Source organism: Balaenoptera borealis, assembly GCF_965194805.1.
Source record: "Balaenoptera borealis genome assembly, chromosome: 12".
Lineage (NCBI taxonomy): Eukaryota > Metazoa > Chordata > Mammalia > Artiodactyla > Balaenopteridae > Balaenoptera > Balaenoptera borealis.
Window position 1 is genome coordinate 101,485,315 of NC_138869.1, and position 22,383 is coordinate 101,507,697.

At 39.9% G+C, this 22,383-nt stretch overlaps 1 protein-coding gene across 5 annotated transcripts in view; it reads left to right on the plus strand.

The window, feature by feature from the left end:
• The first annotated feature begins 663 nt into the window (after nt 1–663).
• MAK (male germ cell associated kinase) overlaps nt 664–22,383 on the plus strand; it is a 63,737-nt gene continuing 42,017 nt past the window's right edge. Inside the window, exons 1-7 of one of the 5 annotated variants that reach the window (XM_082347745.1) lie at nt 664–1,737; nt 2,312–2,542; nt 8,140–8,469; nt 14,707–14,761; nt 15,787–15,908; nt 17,854–17,933; nt 20,586–20,718. In XM_082347745.1, coding sequence (XP_082203871.1) covers nt 8,369–8,469; nt 14,707–14,761; nt 15,787–15,908; nt 17,854–17,933; nt 20,586–20,718 — 491 coding nt within the window. In that variant the 5' untranslated portion in view covers nt 664–1,737; nt 2,312–2,542; nt 8,140–8,368. The other 4 variants (XM_082347749.1, XM_082347747.1, XM_082347748.1 and 1 more) reach the window with 4 other exon arrangements.

Below are 22,383 nucleotides of genomic sequence, written 5' to 3' on the forward strand. Positions count from 1 at the left end.
AATTTCAGTAGTCACTTGTCTTTATGATGTCCCTCTAGTATTTAAAATTTTTTATTTCAGAGCTTTCAAACTTCATTTTGGGCAGGAATTTGATGATATATCACATTACAGTAGAATCTTCTAAGTCAGTGAATAAAACATAAACAAGGTTGCTGGACCTAGAAACATATTGATAAAGATCAGCTCCTCAAATTCATTTGACAGAAGCAAACACACTTGAGGGGATATAATTTATGACTTCCTCTGAAGCAGGACAGACTCTAGACTTATTTGCAAAAGGAACGAAGTGAACTGAATAATCTGTTTAAACATAACGCAGTGAAGTACCTGCTTCTTGACAGACAGGCCAGATCTCAGGTTCCCAACCCTGTCCTGTGGCCCTTCAAGATGGTCAAAGTCATCCATAGGGATGTTTTGTGGCTGAAGTTCCAATTGAGTGCTTTGGGTTCAATGTCTTTTGATCTCCTAGGTATGAACCCTCCCTGGCTTCTGCCTGAAACTTCTGGGATCACCCTGAGGCAGGTGCAGAGGATCTTAGCACTGGAATGACACCACTCATCTAAGCCACATGGTCCTGTCAATTTTAACTCCTAAATATCCCTTGGATTCTCTCCCTCTGTGGGAGAGAATCACTGCTCAGAGTGATTCACTGAGAAACCCAGCCTCACTGCTATAGTTGGATCCTCATCATTTCTTCCCGATCAATTGCCATAGCCTCCTTTTTATTCTGTTGCCTGTACAATCACTGCTGAAATCTACCTTACCCACTGCTGCTTTTGTGATCTTTCTGAAATGCAAACGTGAACATATCACTCCTCTGTAGAAAATTCTTCATTGGTTCCCCAGTTACTGCCTGATAAGGCTTAGGCTTCATAACTGGGCATATAAGACCTCCATGATCTAACTTATGCTTCTTAGTTCCCCTGTCTTTTTCGCTTTAAGCTGTGAGAGGACCATGAACATGTCTGTCCTGCTACCCTGGCATTATTCTCAGTGCCAGGTCCAGAGCCTGACACCTAATGGATACTTACTAATAGGTACATCACTACCCCATGTCTCACGCTTCTGATTTATGGGCTTTTTCTTTTGCTAGCCAATTGAGCGTTTTTTTTTTTTTTTTTTTTTGGTAAAAACACAAGTGTGCCCTTCTTTCACAACTCATTTATTCACACATTCACTCATTTACCTTGGGATCACTACGATCTAACACTGTGACTGGTACCGAGTAAGTACTCTGAACGAATAAGTGAAAATGGAGATAACACAAGCCTGAGGAGTTGACTGCTCTGGATTGCAACTGGACTTGCAATCCAGTGCAGTTTTTCCCCAGGCAGTACATGTATAGACAAATACAAGGACTAGGAGGCAAACGTTGCCTTCCACTTGCTCTTCACAAGTCTGGGAACAAGATTCAATAAATCAAGACTTTGTAGAATGAATCGGAGCAAACAAAATAAAGAGCAAACAAACCAACTTCCAATAAATAACCACAAAGGTAATCAGGACTCTCCCAAGCCCCAAATTAAACGGCAGAGAGCGCTAACTCCACTGACACACAGGTGTTCCGGAAGCCCCGCCCCCTAGGGAGGCGGGGCGTGCACGTATTGGGCGGGGCCTTCCGGCTCGATCACGCCCCGTGGGCGGGGCGTAAGCGGGAGGTCTGAGCTGGAGCATCCCCGCGGTTTCCTAGGAGATGAAACACACAGCACGCCACAGCTTGACAAGGGAGTGAACAAGGTAAGCGGCCGGTGCGGGCAGGTAATCCCGAGCGGGCAGCGGGGCCGCCACCCTCCGTCCGAGCCAGCCCGAGCCTGTCCTGCGAGGCGGCCCGGCATGTCCCCTCGGCTCCCTGTCCTACCAGCGCCAACCTCCGCCGAGAGAAGGGGCCTGGACACCGGTAGGGGGAGGGACTGGAGGGAGGAGAATTCGGGGAGGGGCGGGGCGGGCAGGAGGCGGTCAACCTGCTCCTATAGCTGTCGGTTCGCTCCGAGACCCCCTCGACCACTTTCCTGCGCTCCTAGACGGCGCGGTCAGTCCTGGGTTGGAGGATGACGGCGGGAATCCAGCAGTCTGAGGGACCCGCAACCCCGAACCTCTACCCCAGGGTCTCCCAACGCACCCCCGCCCTCCCCCGCTCCCTTGAGTGCTTAGGCTGGAGGGGACGCTACTTTTAGGAGTGAGGGGCGGGATCAGGTCTGGAGAAGGCAGTGGAATTGAGTTCAAAACTGTTACGAAATTAAAAAGGAGAAAGAAGAAAGAGAAACTGGGTCCAAATTCAGTCCTCATTCGTGCATTCCCAAATGACTCCCAGGTACAAGCGGAATCCCGGCACCGGGTGGACCAGCGGGCGCCCCCAGTCCTCACGCCGAGCCAACCGCGGGGGGGTCAGGGGCTCACCTGCCCGCTGCGGCCGGACACGCAGGGCCTCGGGGACGAGCCCTGCCCGCAGACTGGAGTCTTTTAAAAGCCCCGGTTTGCGAGAAAAGATCAGAGCGTCTGGGAACCAAAACTGCTTCTTTACTACAAATAAGACGGAGACATGGTCAGTCTAAGGACAGGGCTGGAGTCGGGGGAGGGGAGGCAATAAAACTGGCTTTTTAGTGGTTTGTAATCTCAATTCTAAAAGGAAAGAAATGTATGTAATTGTGTTTAGATAATCTTTTAAAATGATCAGGCATTTGTTCTAATTGTAACGGAATTCTCATAAAGAGAGTCAAAGTTATCGGAGTGGTTTTAATCAGAAAAACAACCCGTTCGGTCGAAATAGTGGCGGAGGCAAAAGTTACTTTCCAGCCTTTTGGCCGTCCTTTATCGGCCCCCCGCCCTGTTCACCGCCGAGTGTCCGGGAAGGGACAAACCCTCCCCTCCCCCACAGGGCGGCCACCTTCTGCCTACGCAAAGCTGGCTGTTCCATCTCTTCGTTGGGGTGGGTTATTTTGGTTTGGTTTTGCTTCGTTTTAAAACAGTTTGTGAATATTAGCACAAAGCACCATGGTTTTATTTTTTTAACACAGAATCCTGTTTTCCCATTGTAAAAGCTCCCCTTTTAATTTCTGTAAACGTATGATTTGGTTAGTTTGAAATCTTTTTTCTCTTTTGCTTTTGAAACAATGGTTTTTATGGCGTTACTTTTTTTTTTTTTTTTTAAACAAACGTTAATGCCAGCCTTAGGGTAATAACATTACAGCAGATTCTACAAAGACAAGTTGAAGACATGGAAACGTTATCTGCTCAGTGATTGGGCAGACACAAATTTTACCCTCCATTTGCCCTCTCTGTTAATCTTCTTTAATCCTATCTAAATCCCTTATTAGCTGGCAGAAGCTGTTGAGAACAAAGCTCAAGTTTACAGTAATTGCGCACTTAGATAAAAGTAAGACAACTAGAATGGGAGAGAAATGATAAGGGTATTTATCTAATGTAGGCCTATAATTGAGCCTCTAAATAAATGTCTTTTTCCTTAAACCAGAACATAAGGTTTGTATAACTCATAAGGAAGTCAGTAAGTATTGGAGCTTGACTGCAGAAAATTCCAAGTTCCTAACAGTTCTATTAAATTAATTGAGGATCATAGTTACATTACATTTACTTGTTTTGCTTTGTTGCATATATATGGAAATATAAATATATGGAAATATGTGCATAAGAAATCATGTTAATACATCCCTGTTTTGCAGAATTAGCTTTCCAAAGGTCCACAGAGAAGAATATATGTAACTTGCAGAGAAATATTATTGGGTGTGAACTGGGGACCCATAGGCAGTCTGTCTTTTAAGTTACATATACTGCTTTTTGACTAGTAATCTGTTTAGGACCTTCCTATTCTACACTGATAAAAATAGTTGTTTATATGCTATCAGTGAGTAGGTACATGGGAGTAATGATTACAAAAAAAAAATCCTTTACCTTTATATATTTAGGCCATTATCCTTATATTTTTAGGGGGATAAGGGGACAGCTGAAATTGTCAGCTTCTCACCCTGGAGAGCTGTTTATTTTGTATTTAACATGACTCAAAAGAGGCCTTTTTAAAGTTTTGTTTGGGAGCATAGTATGTAAACTTGTGTTACTTAAAGGTTAGTAAACTGGCCCAATTCTCTGAGAGCCACAAGTCAGAGCTTTTTAAAATTTATGTCATATCCATAATCTTCACCCCTCAAACGAAAGAAACTGGGAAATGGCTGTGTCCCTTACTTATTTTTCCCTGAATATAAGTATCCTATGCTAAAGCACTTGAAACAAACTTTGCGTTTCCAGTGTTTATTTGGAAGATGATTGGTTAGGCTTGGAGTGCAGTTTCTACAATAGCCACTCCAAAACCGGTTGGGCTTCCAGGACAATGCAGAAAGGAGTCAATGACTGAATGGTCTGTTGTGCTAATAGTACTGATGATGGTGGGCTGATGGTCTTAATAGTGGACCAGAAAGAGGCAGTTAATTCCACTTTTGCAGGTTGTTGAGCCGCTGCAAGGGAAAGTTTCAATGTTTCTGGCACCTCTTACCTCTGAACTTCTCTCCCCATCTGGGCCGCTCCCTCTTTCACTCCCTTCTCAAGCCATTTGTCCTTTTCCAGAAGTGCCTACATAACTGCCTACCTCTCAGACCCTCAATGCCTGTCCTCAGTGAGGTGTTAACATGAAAATAATTTGTTGCATATGCAGCAGATTTGCAAAGAAAAGAAGATGCTATTTATCCCATTAAAATTCTTAATTAAATAATTTTGGGGGGTTGGGTAAAAATAATAATTTTCTTAAGGAACTCCAAGAAGACTCCCTTCTCCCCCCCATCTCACACTCTTTCCCGTCACTGTTTCTGGCCTATAATTTTTCACTAAGTCCTTCCAGGTGTCAGGACGAGACAGATGTAGCCCCAGGGTGTAGTCAGGGTGGGGAGAACCCTGTGCACTTTCCCGGTTGTTTATAGCAGTTAGGAATCTTTAGGGGGCAGAGGGGGTGGGCAGCTTTCATTGCGGGGTAGATTCTACAGGGTTTGGCAGTGAAGAGGGGTGGTTCCTTTAGCTGCACCAGTGATTGTAAAAGCTGGCAAGAATGGGTTGTTTAGCAGTTGGGGACTGCACTAAAAAACCAAACAGCTTCAGGCTAATGCAACTATTAGACTGACTCCGTCATTGATTCTCTGATTGCTCATAGGTCATTTAATCCCTCTGTGTTTTTATTGTATAATTTTACTGATATGAAAAACACCATGGCCTTTTGGACAAATTTATTCTCTGTATTGTTACTTAACCAGAAAGAATCAGTAAACCTCTAGAAAGCACATTTCCTTAAAAGAGATAAGTGTATGTCACCTTAAATAGAAAAGCTAGAAAAGAATGTCAAGCAATTTAGGGATTCCCTGGTGGTTCAGTGGTTAGGACTCGGCACTTTCACTGCAGTGAATGGGGTTCAATCCCTGATTGATGAACTAAGATCCCACAAGCTGCCCGGTGCAGCAAAAAAAGAAAAAAAAAGAAAGAGAGAAAGAAAAACAATTTAACATGCTGATAATAAAATGCAAAATACTGATTTAATAAGATTCCAAGTCATCAGAAGAAATACACTTCATAGTCCGTTTTTTGTTTAATCATAGCACAGGGTACAAAACAAACCCCCAAAGAGCTTTCAAAATTATATTTCCTTATCCAGATAAAGGAAAAATGAAGAAAAGCAAATACACGTTTTGGTCAGGAAATAGGTGAGGGGGCAGGGGGTGTTACCTTTCTCTATATTAATGCCTTAATATTGAGAATCTGTATCTATGTATAATGTAATGACCACTTACCAAAGAACTTCATTTTCAGGCAAATGGGGAACCATTTGCTGGCAAGTGTTAAGACCATTTGCTCAGATTTAAGCTGAGAAAAATGAAGGAGCCACTAAATAGAACTGGAATTTACTATTGTGATCTCTTTTTCAAGATCCTGGCCACGGAGTTAGCATGGCCTAAACTACCTCTCATGTGCCTTTGAAGTGGTTATTATCTATATGAAGTAAAATAAATGACAAATTAACACACACTCCCTGTTATTTAAAAGCCCCACAGCTTCTTCCAAAGTTTCCTGTGGACAAATGTGTTCCTGTATAAAGGAAACAACATAGGTTTAGCGCACCTCTCTGCCATGTTTCCTCAGAAAGCCTATTTTTGGAAGCCTTAGGTGCTTTGACAACTACAACATATTCTTGTCGCTCCTAAATTTCTGCATCTAATGGAGAAGCAATTTTTATGATTTTATTTCGAGGAGATCGTGCTACAGTGAAAGAAAAATAATCTTTGAATGAAGCACCAGATTATAAAAGGCATTTTATTTTTTGGCCACACTGCATGGCTTGTGGGATCTTAATCCCCAACCAGGGATCAAACTCGGGCCCTTGGCAGTGAAAGCATGTAGTCCTAACCACTGGACCACCAGGGAATTCCCTGTAAAAGGCATTTTATTTTATTTTTTTTCAAATTTATTATCTATTTATTTATTTTTGGCTGCATTGGGTTTTCGTTGCTGCGCACGGGCTTTCTCAAGTTGCGGCAAGCGGGGGCTGCTCTTCGTTGCGGTGCACAGGCTTCTCATTGCGGTGGCTTCTCTTGTTACGGAGCACGGGCTCTAGGCACACAGGCTTCAGTAGTTGTGGCTCACGGGCTCAGTAGTTTTGGCATGCAGGCTCAGTAGTTGTGGCTCATGGGCTCTAGAGCACAAGCTCAGTAGTTGTGGTGCACGGGCTTAGTTGGTCCACAGCATATGGGATCTTCCCGGACCAGGGCTCAAACCTGTGTCCCCTGCATTGGCAGGCGGATTCTTAACCACTGTGCCACCAGGGAAGTCCCTGTAAAAGGCATTTTAAAACAAACTATTTGATAGTGCCAAACATGTTGTTACACTTTGTAACTAAGCATACAGCCTTGTAACAGAATGATAGAGATTTTTTAAAGCAACATAAGAATGATAAACAGGTATGAAATGAGAAATTGTTCCTTGAATGCAGAACGAAGACAGAACAATGGGAGGAAATTATTGAACGCTGTTGTAATGAGGTAGACACTAAGGCTTTATGTGCTTTGTGTGTTTTCTTTAATCATAGTTATAAAATCAGAACCTATAGAAACCTGTACCCTTCAAATATATACAGATCCACAATCCCTTTTCTGTAGTTTTGAAACCCACAAAGCTCTGAAAGATGAATTTTTAAAAATTAATCTGGGGCTTCCCTGGTGGCACGGTGGTTAAGAATCCGCTTGCCAATGCAGGGGACATGGGTTTACTCCCTGGCCCGGGAAGATCTCACAGGCCGCGGAGCAACTAAGCCTGTGAGCCACAACTACTGAGCCTGCGCTCTAGAGCCTGCGAGCCATAACTACTGAGCCCGCATGCCACAACTACTGAAGCCCGCTCGCCCAGAGCCTGTGCTCCGCAACAAGAGAAGCCACAGCAATGAGAAGCCCGCACACCGCAACGAAGAGTAGCCCCCGCTCGCAGCAACTAGAGAAAGCCCAGTACGGCAATGAAGACCCAACACAGCCAAAAATAAAAACAAAAAAATAAATAAATTTATTTAAAAAAATTAATCTGTGCAAATTCATCTGCAACAAAACGTGACCCGAATGACGCGAGGCCATTTATGGTCTTCATTTATTTTACTTAGTGTACTTTTCATACATTTTTCTACGGGCACATTAAGATGCTGCTTGGGAGGTGTTACGTACCATATTACTTTTCTAAAATATGCAAATTCCTGGATTCCAAATACGTCTGGCCCAGGAGTTTCACATAAAGGATTATGGTCCAAATTAAATATGATGCAAACATTGATTCAAAGAATGGGCATAGTAGAGCATCTGACTTCCCAAAATCTGATTTGGACTAATATAGATATATTATATAGTCAGTAAAAAAGCAATCATGCAAATCATTAAGCCAGTATTTATTGAATGTTCATGGGATAAGTAACATGGTACCGTGTAAATGAAGCATTCACCAGTGAGTACCATCAGTCTTTTATAGGTGAACATCATTCGCATCGCACAATTGATTTACTGACACATGCTTAACACGTTGGTATTTATAATTTTCCTAGGTTACCAGTAAATTTTTGGAAGAGGTTCTTTAATGAAAATCCCTTTTATTCTTGTTTTGTTTTTTTTTTTACAGGGTGTTCATAAGAATGGAAGCACTGTTTCCTTGCCAGATTCCTTATTGCTATATCTTATGAACCTACATAATCTTGGGGAAGAGCCTGTGTTTAATGATGACAAGCCTGTCACCAGTGTAGCAACAACAGTCTAAGGGCAAAAACGAACAAAAATAAAGAAGCATTTATAATTATATTCAACAAGGAAGTCATTTCGGTCAACAACTTGTGCTGCATTATTTTTCCAAGATGAACCGATACACAACCATGAGACAGCTGGGGGACGGCACTTATGGGAGTGTGCTGATGGGCAAGAGTATCGAATCAGGGGAGCTGGTAGCCATCAAAAGGTACCATGGGCAACACTGCCAAGTTTGCCGATCTTTCTTTTCCTTTGCTTGCTTGAGACTATATACAAGTACAGAGAGAAGTCTGGTTTAGACCCCATGCTTGTTAGGCTAATATGGAATGCCATTCTGGAGAAAACATTGCCAAAGAAGGAGTTCAGCTGATCCCCACATATGTTAATTTTCTGATTTGTCCAGCTAACATGGACAAATCAAAAAATACAAGGGCTCTGCTTTTTATGCATGATACATTTGAACTGAAACTGAAGGTAATTCTGGAACTTAAAGTTGAATACAGAGTAGAGCTTATTGTTTCTTTGAAACAATAGGTCTCAAAATCAGATGGTATTCATAGTATCAAACTGAGTTCTGAGTGGCATATGGAATTTTCCTGACCTTACCAATTAAATAGAATTAATTATTATTAACTTATTTCTTTAATCCACTGTATTTGTTATCTATCATATGTAAAAAAAATTACCCCAAAGCTTAATGATTTAAGACAAGAACAAACATTTATTAATTCACAGTTTCTGTGAGTCAGGAAGTTAGGAGTAGTTCAGCTGTGGTTCGGGGCTACAGGTCTCTCGTGAGGTGGCAGTCAGAGGTGGGCCAAGGTCACAATCATCTGCAGGCTGAACCAGGGCTGGAGCATCCATGCCCAAGGTGGTTCACTGTTATCAGTCTGCTGGGGGTGCTATAAAGAAGTACCACAGACTGGGTGATTTAAACAATGTATTTACTTCCTCACAGTTTTGGAGGCTAGAAGTCAGAGATCAAGGTGTCAGCTAACATGGTTGGTTCATGTAAGACCTCTCTCCTTGGCTTGTAGATGGCTCTCTTCTCCCCATGTCTTCGCATGATCGTCTCTCTGCGCATGTCTGTGTCCTCATCTCTTCTTTTTTTTAAAAAAATTTATTTATTTATTTATTTATGGCTGTGTTGGGTCTTCGTTTCTGTGCGAGGGCTTTCTCTAGTTGCGGCAAGCGGGGGCCACTCTTCATCGTGGTGCGCGGGCCTCTCACTATCGCGGCCTCTCTTGTTGCGGAGCACAGGCTCCAGACGCTCAGGCTCAGTAGTTGTGGCTCATGGGCCTTGTCACTCCGCGGCATGTGGGATCCTCCCAGACCAGGGCTCGAACCCGTGTCCCCTGCATTGGCAGGCAGATTCTCAACCACTGCGCCACCAGGGAAGCCCCTCATCTCTTCTTATAAGGACACCAGTCATATCAGATTAGGACCCACCCTAAAGACCTCATTTAACCTGAATCACCTCGTTAAGGGCTACCTCCAAATACACCCTGAGGTACTGGGAGGTTAGGACTTCAACACAGGAATTTAGAACATCATTTGGCTCATATTCAGCTTCTGTAGCAAAGTTTAAGCCACAGACTGGGTGGCTTAAACAGCAGAGATTTATTGAGACAGTTTTGGAGGCTAGAAGTCTAAAATCAAGGTGTCAGCAGGGTTGGTTCCTTCTGGGGGCTGAGAGAACAGGATCTATCGTAGGCCTTTCTCCTTGGCTGATTCATGGTATTTTCTCTCTGTATCCCTCCCACATCAACTTCCCTCGATGCCTATCTCTGTGTCCAAATTTCCTTTTTTTATAAGGACGAAAAGAGGTCTCAATTTCTCTCTATATGAGGCTCTACAGACAGTCACTTGAGTGTCCTCATGACATGGCAGTTGGCTTCCACCAGAACGAGTCTTGGAAACTGATTACAACATCAACTAAATGATGATCATCTAAAAGTTAAATGCTTTAACAAATGTTTATCAAATGTTAAAAACTTTACACTATCATGATCTAAAACTTTACATATATAAGAAAATGCTTTTATAAAATATTGTTAAATAGCCATTATTATCAAATAAGTAAATGTACAATGTACAATAACTGAAATGAAAAATAGGAATAAGAAGAAACTTCCCTGACCTGAAAGGTGAAATATTACAGGTACTTCTTGTAAAGTTGGTTTTAAGACCAGAATGCCTGCTATATCCCCTACTGATCAAGATTGAACTGGAGACCCTAATTAAGGCAATAAGAGAAAAAAATAATAAATGAGGTGTAAGTATCAGCCAAAATGAGATGAAATCATCCTTATTTGTGGGTTAAGCAATTATGTAAATTCACACAAATAAATACTTCATTACACATAAATAAATTTATATGTAAAAATATCTTTAAAAGGACTGTAAAGATTTACATAAACTTCATGAAAGCTGTGGCTTCTGGGGAGAGGGGGTAAGAAAATGAGAATGAGGGTTGGGTCTCGTGGTATCATTTAAGGTTATTACCATTGATTTGTTTTCTATAACAAAATGTTCATTATTCCTTCTGTGTGGCAAGATCATGTGTTTGTTTCAGTCTTCAGTTTCATAAAATGGGGATTTGGCCCTCACCTGCATAGTGCTGGGTAAGACCTTGAGAGAAGTGAGAGGTCAAATACTTTAAGAAGTCAAATAGATTGAATGCTGAGAAGAAGTCATACGTGTGTAATTTAGGAATGCTTTCGGTGTATGAAATAAAAAAAACTGGGCTTCCCTGGTGGTGCAGTGGTTGAGAATCTGCCTGCCAATGCAGGGGACACGGGTTCGAGCCCTGGTCTGGGAAGATCCCACATGCCGCGGAGCAACTGGGCCCGTGAGCCACAATTGCTGAGCCTGTGCATCTGGAGCCTGTGCTCCTCAACAAGAGAGGCCGCGATAGTGAGAGGCCCGCGCACCGCGATGAAGAGTGGTCCCCGCTTGCCACAACTAGAGAAAGCCCTCGCACAGAAACGAAGACCCAACACAGCCATAAATAAATAAATTAATTAATAAATTAATAAATTTTTAAAAATAAATAAATAAATAAAACTAACCAAAAGTAAATTAAATAGGGATTTATTTGTTTCACATTGTGAAATGTTTTGAGGTAGGCAGCCCAGGGCTCATACCTGGTCTCAATGCTGTTATCACAGACCTAGGTTCTTTTGTCTTCAAAAAATAGCTGCAGTGGGAGAGGGTGTGGAGAACAGGGAACCCGCCTACATTGTTGGTGGGAATGTAAATTGGTGCAGCCACTATGGAGAACAGTACGGAGGTTCCTCAAAAAACTAAAAATAGAGTTACCATATGATCCAGCAATCCCCTCCTGGGCATATATCCAGAGAAACCTATAATTCAAACAGTTACATGCACACCAATGTTCACTGCAGTACTATTTACAATAGCCAAGACATGGAAGCAACCTAAATGTCCATCGACAGATAAACAGATAAAGAAGATGTGGTATATATATGCAATGGAATACTACTCAGCCATAAAAAGGAATGAAATAATGCCATTTGCAGCAACATGGATAGACCTAGAGATTATCATACTAAGTGAAATAAGTCAGAAAGAGAAAGACAAATATCATATGATATCGCTTACATGTGGAACCTAAAATATGACACAAATGAACTTATCTGTGAAACAGAAACAGACTCACAGACATAGAGAACAGACTTGTGGTTGCCAAGGGGGAGGGGGTCGGGAGAGGGATGAACTTGGAGTTTGGGATTAGCAGATAGATGAAAACATATATAGAATGGATAAACAAGGTCCTACTATACAGCACAAGGAACTATATTCAATATCCTGTAATAAACCATAATGGAAAAGAATATGAAAAAGAATATATATAGATATATAACTGAATCACTGGGCTGTGCAGCAGAAATTAACACAACATTGTAAATCAACCATACTTGAATAAAATAAATTTAAAAAAATAGCTGTAGCAGTCTAGGCCTTGAGTATGAGTTCCAAGTAAGAAGAAATAAGAGCTGAAGCAGTTACTGTTACTGTCAGTCAGCTGCTGTACTTTCTTCTAATTAGGAAAGCAAAAGCTTTCCCCCACCCCTCTCCAGAAGACTTCTGGTTACTCCTCAGTGGCCAGGAGTGTGTCACGTGGCGCATGTAGCAATAAGAGAAGCTGGGAAACTGAGTATTTAGGTGGCCATTTTGTATCCCTGGGTTAAAGCTGATCTATGTTAATAAAGAAGAGAAGTGGCTCTTGTATAGACAAGTCATAGTGTCTGCCACATTCAGTAACTACTATGTGCCGGACAGTGTTCCTACCCTAATTAAAGACAGAGTAAAAATGAAAGAGAAGAGGAGGAGTCATTTGGAAGGCTTGCAAAAAGTTTAAAAATTCATTCAACACGTAATTGTTAAGCTCCGATTACACTTGGTGCTCGGGACAAATGGGGATGGGATAGATGAGTTATAAATAGACCAACAAATTAGAAAAGTTACAACACAAAATATGATAAGTCCTATAATGGGGGGATACCGGGGCCTATGGGAGCACAGAGAAGCAGTGCTGGAGAGGTATCTTGGAAGGCTTCCCCCATAAAATGAGATCTCGAGAATGACAAAAATTATCAAGAGGAGGGGAAGAATATTCCAAGCTGTAAGAATAATATGTATGAAGGCCTAGAAGCAAGAGAGTTTTTCCCTTGGGAAATTTAATTTAGGTCACTGGTAAGAAACCTTGTGGTATCTGCTGCCATCTCCAAAAAAAATCTGTAACAGAATTCATTCTAGGGGGTGTTGGTAAGATCCCTGCACCTCATTAAATTAACAAATATTATTAAGCTCTCTGCCCTTTAAGGACCTGAGAGGCCATTCCATTCCTGAGGATCTCCCGTTTGTGGGACAGTTCCTCAGGAGCCCAGCTGTGGGTATCGAAATCCATCCATCCATTTAGTAAACATTGATTGAGCACTTACTATGTGCCAGAAACTGAGCAGGCATGTGGAGGTGTCCTCAAGGAGCTTGCATGTGAGGAGAGGGGAGAGGACTAAACATAAAAGTAAACTCTATGGTATGTAAGAAGGTGGGTAAAGTGCTACGGGAGAAAAAGCAGAGCAGGAACGGTGACCTCACAGCCATGAAAATCAGCTCCGGGCATTGAAGAAACAAGGATCGGCCTGAGGTGGTCTCTCATTTCCTCTAACCAGCCCAGCTCTTTCTAGCTGTTTCTGTCTGGCTGAATCTTTTTTTCAGCCTTCACATGCTGGCACCTTCTGTCTTTCAGGTCTCATCTGAAATACTGCCTCATCAAAAAGGCCTGGGGCCTGGCCAATTCATCTCATGATCCTGAAAGCTCATTTGTATGTCTGTTTTGTGTTAACTAAAGTCTATTTCCTGTGAGATGGGAAGCATCAGGGTAACCATCTCTGATTTCATCACCCTGGCGTGTAGGTGTTGGATGAATCAATAAATGAAAGAGAAGATGGCAGGGAATCTAAAAGGAATTCTAACAAATTGGTTTAATTTTTTATAATTAATTTCTTTAGAAATCGGGATAATTGTTTTGCAAGGAAACTTCTGTATTTGCTGCATATAGATACATGCATTACCTTAGGGTAGTATTGATAACTAGTAATTGCTGAAAAGAAAGTAGCATATTAGTATATGTGGATGCAGCTAGTACAGATTTTTAAGAAGAATTAAAGTTTCAATTTGTACTAAATTTTGAAAAGGAACTTGGATATATTAACTAGCCTCTAAAACACTGGATTAAAAATTCTATAATTACTTTTTAAGAATCATAGCGATTATATGTATAGTTTTGCATGGATTTGATCAATTTACTAAAATACTTTTATACTATATTTGAATTGACTTCTATTTTATCTCAAATTGAGCACTGTGCTAGATTTACTTTTATCATTTTAGCAAGACATTTATAAATCTATAGTACTGAAACGTATCTTTTGGTAAGTTGGTTAAGCCCTCAATTTCTTCAAGCTCCTTCATAAATTTCTAGCACCTGAATGAGTATAACTGAAATTCTGATTCACTAAGGATATTAGAGATAATAGTAGTGATGCCCTTCATACCTTATTGTAGCTGACCACAGATACCGGTAAAAATAAGGACATCTACAATAGTATTTACTGAGTGCTGAACTAAGCAGTCTACAATAGGCTTTTCTTATGCAGTAGTTTCTACTTTATAGCTAAGCAGTTTGCAGCACAGAGAAGTCATTAGGCAATTTGTCCAAGAAGTGACACAGTCATGAACCTGCACCAAATGGCCTTGAGATACACAGAAGGGAGATGATCTCCTTTTAAGGAGGAAGGAAGAGAGATATCACAGCTTGCCCACAGTGAACTAATTATAGGGTAAGAAAGCCAATGGTGTAAATTGTGTCTTCAAATCCCCGGTCCCCACACACTAAACTTTTCTTCTTTTACTGCAGAATGAAGAGAAAGTTCTATTCTTGGGATGAATGTATGAACTTGAGAGAAGTTAAGGTAAAATCCCAGAGATGAAAAGAACCCCAGAAGGCCTTAGCTCTACCTCACACGTGTCTCATTTCTGAGGATGGTAGCTAAGGAGATGGTTCCGTTCTCTGCGGGAAGCAGACCAAAGATAATTATATTTCTTATATTTTGCTTTATGTTCCTAATTTCTCATTTCTCATCAGAATGTCAGTGGAGAACAGAAAGTAACTATACCCTCATATTTAAAAGTATACTCTCACTTTTAAAAGAGCATTTTAATCCATATTGTCAAAGGAAAGATAATTTTTTAAATTACCACATACCATTTCTTTATATTTTATGTTGCATAACTTGGATAAATTTTTGGAGACTTTTGCATGGCATTCCACATAGTTAAGTCAGAAAAAATTAAACCTATTTAATGACCAAGAAAAAAAAAAGTGACAGACTGAAATGTTTTGTAGCTATTGTTGACCTGGTTTATTTTTGCACTTATATTCGTTACTTAGACAATTACTGCTTACTTTATATATTTTTAAAAATTTATTTATTCAATTTATTTATTTTTGGCTGTATTGGGTCTTCGTTGCTGCGTACGGGCTTTCTCTAGTTGCGGTGAGCGGGGGCTACTCTTCGTTGCGGTGCGCGTGGGCTTCTCATTGCGGTGGCTTCTCTTGTTGTGGAGCATGGGCTCTAGGCACGTGGGCTTCAGTAGTTGTGGCTCGCGGGCTCTAGAGCGCAGCCTCAGTAGTTGTGGCACACGGGCTTCATTGCTCCGCAGCATGTGGGATCTTCCCGGACCAGGGCTTGAACCGGTGTCCCCTGCATTGGCAGGTGGGTTCTTAACCACTGTGCCACCAGGGGAGCCCACTGCTTACTTAAATAGATGTTCTAGATGTTTTTAGACATGGAAATTTTTATAGATATTAAAAAGTTAATGAATTTAGAAGAAATGGAAAATTACTGAAGGTACTTATCGTTCTAGCATTGATGAGATTGTGCCAACTTGTATAACTTTGCTTTAAGAATTTTAATGCTCATTTGCTCTATTGCAGTCTCTGAAGAAACTTAATCATGCCAATGTGATTAAACTGAAAGAAGTTATCAGAGAAAATGACCATCTTTATTTTATATTTGAATATATGAAAGAAAACCTCTATCAATTAATGAAAGACAGGTATGTCTTTATGAAAACTAATTTTTTCCTTATTGTCTCCTCCACGAGTCCCTTGGATCCCTTCATTATGTCACACTTGGCAATGTACAGATTTATCAGTCCATGAAGTAGCTTTAGTTATCTTTATAAAAGGATAATATCTAACGTTGAAGAACCATCATTTTTCCGTGGTAATATCTTAAAAGTCAAGGTAAATATTTCATATAAGCAAACTATCTATCTATACTTTTTGAAACAAAAATCTATCTATAGTTTAATACTCAATAATAAAGCTGGCCTGGGGCAAAATTGAGAAAATTGTCTTTCTTACTCTCCCAAACATCTTGCAAAAGGTTAATGAAGGAATGGAGGAAAGAATGAAGTTGCTTTTAAGAAAGGATCTAATACACTTGTTTATTAGAATGCTTAAGTGAATGATAAAAATGTGTTACCAATCCCAAGGAAATTCTCATTTTAATTTTTAAACATACGAACAGAATCTCTAAAGAAGGAGAGTTCAGTCATCTGCCATGAGCTTGGAGAGGATGACATTTTGGTGGTAGCTGCTGGTCACATCTGGGAGTTTAATGTCCATTTTGGCTGTTTTTAAAGCCAGAGTTGTTCAGTAAAAGAGCCTAAAATATGAAATGAATTTCCCAGTAGAATGATGTTGATTTCTCTCTCTCTATTTCTTAAACACACACACACACTCTCTCTCTCTCGCTCTCTCTCTCTCTCAAGGTCTAAGGAAGGTCAGTGAATTTTTCTTTAATCGTATTTTTCCTTCTTTCAAAAAATACTTACTGTATTGAATGCCTGTTATGTTTCAGGCTGATATCATTATGACATTAATAGCAGTTAAAATAAAAGTAAAGGATATTCTACCTCTCAAATAATAGCAGTTAAAATAAAAGTAAAGGATATTCTACCTCTCAAATCAGTGTTTATTTTTCTAGAGTTCTTTCTAGCTCCTGTATACAGACATGCATATTTTCTATGTAGTTGTAATTTTAGTGGTGATACGTTTTTCTGTTTGATTTATTCACTTATAGGCATTTTTTAATACTGATACATAATCTTCATAGTTACCATAGCGAGTATGTTCTGTTCAATGACTATAGCAAGCTTCACTTATCTCTTTGAACTATTTAAAATAAATAACTATCAATGGGAGAATAGGTTGGTAATTACAGTGTATAATACTGATGTAATTATTTTGTAGCCATTAAAAATGATAATTATGAAGATTATAAGAATGCTTATAAGTGAATAAAAAACAGAAACCAAAGTTGTATTTATGTAACATTGACACCTAATATAAAAGTTATACACACAGATGGATTAGGGCTGGATTAGAATACTGAAAAATCAAAATAGTTTCCTTATCAGGTGGTGGGATTATGGGTAATCTTCTTGGCTTCTAATAATAATTTATGCTCTTTAAAATATATGAAATGATAAACATATGCATGGTATATTGAGATATAATTTTGAAGAAAAAATTAAGTACATGTAAATACATGAAATATTATACTTTCATATGATTTTAAATATATATATAAGTGGAAGTGGTGAATGCAATTGCAAATGAACATTAAAAACACTCAACTTTGGAATTTCATGATTCAATTCCGGATTTCTAAATTAAAAGGAAATTAAAGTGATATTGTTTAGAATATTATTCAATGTCAAAAGTATAAATTAAACCATTAACAACTGTACATGGTAAAGGGCTATTTGAGGTTAATGGTATTTTTACACTTTGTTTTTGGTAGCTTAACTTCCTGAAATATTGTTTTTGAGGATTAATTTACAAGCCTTTTTTATTCAAGTAAACTTCTTTTCCATGTCAACTGAAGACCAATATACAAAACCTTTGCTCTGATACTATAACTGTACCTTTAGTGTACACCATTCTTTTTACAAATTGAATTACATAACTGTTTATTTGTTCATTTCTTCACAGAAACAAGTTGTTCCCTGAGTCAGTCATCAGAAATATTATGTATCAAATATTGCAAGGGCTGGCATTTATCCATAAACATGGTAGGTTTCATTGCCCTGCCTCTTTATTGTCACGGTCATGCATAGGAATTGTATATGAACTGTTAAATAATATTATATTGGATAACTACAAGTTTGGAGTATGTGCCTACTAACTGACAGTTTTATTTTAAAAATTTAGAATTTCAATAATTCTATATAAAATAGAATTTCTATAATCTGTAACTATCTTCCTCTACAGCAGAATTTTTTACAGTTCGATCATCAGCATTTAGTCTCAGTCATCATAACCCCATCCTGCTACCTCATTCCACCTAATTTTACCATGAAAATGGAAAAAAAAAAAAAAAGGTCCCTCTTTTGGAAAAGATTGGAATGCTTTGATCTATCATGATCAATTATTAACACTTAAATAGTTTAAAGCACCTGTGCTATGGTATTTTCCAGTTTTCCTTAGTATTTACATTTAGTTGTTTCTATATTTGGAGAAATTATTTTTATGCATTTCTTATTTATGTAATCTTAATTTATAGTTTTTTGCATATCTATCAAACCAAAATAAAGTTAATATTATTATGAAAATTTTTAGTGATTTAATGATCATTAATTTTTAATGATTCTAGTTTAGCATCACTAGATGTTTAGATAGATATTAAAGATGTTTAGATAGATATGTTTAGATAGATATTTACTAGATATTAAATTAGGATAGTTTATATCGTACCATTGCTGCATTCTGAGCATTGGCATTCAAAAATCACCATTATTAGTCTCCTTTCATGTTTCATCCTATGTTTTATATTTTCTTCTCTCCTTTCTCTTTTAACTACTACAGGAAATAATTTATTTTCTAGAAATGCTATGCAGAATTCCATATAAACATTGTAAGAACATTCCTGAATCCCCAGGGTTTTTTTGTCTTATGTAAACTATTAAGGTCTTTAAAAGCCTAAAACCCATGAAAATATATTACAATCCATTGATAAAAGTCAGTCATTTATTAATTACATGGAATGTAAAGGATATATGCTATTTTAATTGTTCATATTGGATTCCTTATCTTCAACTCATTTTTAAGCTCTGGTCAGCATGGTTAACTCTTGATATTTGCCTGCGTTAATTTATGCCAATGGAAGCAAGTGTGATGTGGAAAATCAAAAGCCTCATGAATTCTCTGATTTTTGGAAAGAGTTTTGTGTTTTGCTCATATTTTCTAGGCTAGTAGTAAAATTGGTTTAGATTTCTTGGATATATACCAACTATCAGCAACTTCAGAGCATAAGGGATTGAAGGAGGAAACCAGCTTGGAATTTAAAAATTGTTGCTGAAAGTAAATAACATATCAGTAATCTAGAGTTGGCTTTATAAGTGCCTACATAGTGATCTGGGAAACCAGACTCCAAGAACAATAGACATTTTTACAAAAGCTAAATTATTCTTGCCATAGTTCGTAAACATCTCAGATGTAATCCTTTGAGAAAATAGATATTTTTAAAGCAGTAGCTGTCAAAAAAAAATGGACTAATATTTTAGTTAAAGTTAGGACCAAGTTACCAATATATTTATATTAGTGAGGATGGGGAAAACCTCAACTGTGGTTTAATTAAGATTTTATGGATTAATGTCACTTTACCATCACACGTGCTCCCATTCCTGTCTTCATATTATGAAATTACGATGTGTTTCTCTTGGAAGTTAGTGAAATGGATGGATCTCAGTAGCGATTTTGAGTAAGGAGTACCAGGTAAACAGAGTACAAAACTGTTGTAGATGTCATGGAGAGCCCACACTGGCTTTGAAGGCGTTAAAAAAGTTTAGGTTTAGAAAAGTCTTCCTAGCTCAAATCTGCATGAAAACCCTCTGGTGATGATGATGGTCACCTACAATTGATGACCAGGCCCGTTCTTAATTCTCCACCCTGCAAAGTCATTAGGATACAAGTCATCTGTGTACAACCAGTGTGCTTTACCTACTCCTCAGACATTTGCAAGGAGGGCTTTCTGCCCTCATTTTCACTGGGCTGCCATGTAGCTTTGGTAACTAGCCATTTATTTTATACATTAAATTGGTAAATAAGCATTATAATTATTGGGGTTGTTTCAACAAGGCAGCTACCAGGGGAGAACTGAGCTGTTAAATAATTTTAAAGGAAGGAGTTGATTCAAATGTGTGGCGTTCCATTTGTGTTTAATGGACTTCTCAAAGTGATTATACTCAAGGAATCGCAGGTTAAACTACAATGTGGTAGAGCAGTAATAAGACCACCTTCACTGACTGAAGCCTGATATGCAGCGCTCCTTGAATTTTCACTAGACTGCTTCTCTCCAAGCTTCAACCTCCTCATCTGCTACCCACTTGTGATCATAATACCTCCTTAAGGGTGTTGTTCAAATTAGCGGAGATAATCATAATGTGGCAGTATCTAACCTAGTGCCTGAACTCACCGGATCCACAAATAGAAATACATGTGGATATTTATTTTTAATGGCCATATATACTGTATGAACTTCCTCGCCAAATCGTTTTGAAAGCAGGGTCCCCACCTCCCATCACTGTGTAGACAATAAATATGGTTTATTTTTTTCCTAAGTTCACCTTCCTGATTAGAACAGAGAGGCTCAGCTATCTTGTTAGTAAATCAAATATGTCTAGATATGATGATTTATTATTGTTTTTCCTCTCTATATTACCAAGGCTTTTTTCATAGGGATATGAAACCAGAAAACTTGCTTTGTATGGGCCCAGAACTTGTGAAAATTGCTGACTTTGGACTTGCAAGAGAATTAAGGTCACAGCCACCGTATACTGATTATGTATCCACCAGATGGTGAGTAGTTTTTTGCAACTGTCCAGAGGCAAATGTCTCTGTTGACATTTTCCTACAGTAGATTGTTACACATCTTTCTGGAGGTTCTATATCAAGTATTTAAAGCAAAATGTAGAACTGATTTTTTTTGTATTCTTTGGAGAGAGAGAAGGATTGCCTCATGACTCTTGTGATAAATGAAAAGGGAAGGAAAAAGGATTTCACGCATCCATTCATTCATTCAACAAACATTTACTGAACCCCTATTATGTGCTGGATACTATTTTAGGCACTGGGAACACAGACGTGAACTAAGCAGAAAAGAATCTCTGCCTCATGCTGCTTACGTGACAGCCAATACGTAAACAAATAGAGAATGTCCTGAGTCACCAACAGAGAGATACACACACGTTCATCACAAGACACGTAACCGTCCCATCTTGCACACTACCCAAATGTCCATCACCAGAGGCATATATATTCACCCGGTGGACTGCTTCACGGCAATGAGAATGAAAGGCCTACAACTACGTGAACAATATGATGAATCTCACAGATACAATGTTGTGAGCAAGAGGTCAAACAGAAAAAGAGCACATGTAATGTGATTCCATTTATATAAAGCACAAAAATAGAACGCACCTGTTAAAAGTCAGGATAGCGGCTACATGGTCGGGGTAGGGGCAGTAGCGACTGGAAGCGTGCAGGGAGGGGCCTCTGCAGAGCTGATGACACGCAGTTCCCTGGTCTGGGTGCTGGGCCCATGCGTATGTTCTAATCGTAAAAATTCAGCAAGCTGTACTCTTAGGACATGTGCATTTCTCTGCATGGATATTGTATTCCAATAAAAACAGTTAAGAATATTTGAGTATCAGATAGTGATACATATATATCTCTACATATTATTATACAGAAAAATAAAGTCTGGAAAGCGACAGGGGGTCGGAAGAGACAGGGGAGGGAAAGGGTATGTTGCTGTTTTAAACAGGCGGTCTCACGGATGCCGGGCTGGGGAGACGTTGGGGACGCGAGAGGTTTTCAGGCAGACGAGATGCTGAGTGCACAGGCCTGCGGACAGGAGTGCCGCCGTGGATTCCGCAAAGAGCAGAGTGAATAAGGAGGGCGGGAGTGGGAAACGAGGTCAGGGCGTCTGTGGGGCGCCGGATGTAAGGACTGGGGTGCCGTGCTCAGCTGAGTGAAGCAGGGGGCCCCTGGAGGGCTTTGAGCTGCCGTCCTGAAAAGCGCCTAGAGGAGCAGGGGCAGAAGCAGGGAGACCGGGGAGGAGGCTATTACACTATTTTGGGCAGAAAATGACAGTGACTTGGATCTGGTGGCCATGGAGGTGGTGACAGGTGGAGCATGCTGGCTGTGTCTTAAAGTATTTGTTTATTTATTTATTTATTTTTGGCTGTGTTGGGTCTTCGTTTCTGTGCGAGGGCTTTCCCTAGTCGTGGCAAGCGGGGGCCACTCTTCATCACGGTGCGCGGGCCTCTCACTATCGCGGCCTCTCTTGTTGCGGAGCACAGGCTCCAGACGCGCAGGCTCAGTAGTTGTGGCTCACGGGCCTAGTTGTTCCGCGGCATGTGGGATCCTCCCAGACCGGGGCTCGAACCCGTGTCCCCTGCATTGGCAGGCAGACTCTCAACCACTGCGCCACCAGGGAAGCCCTGGGTGTGTTTTAAAATA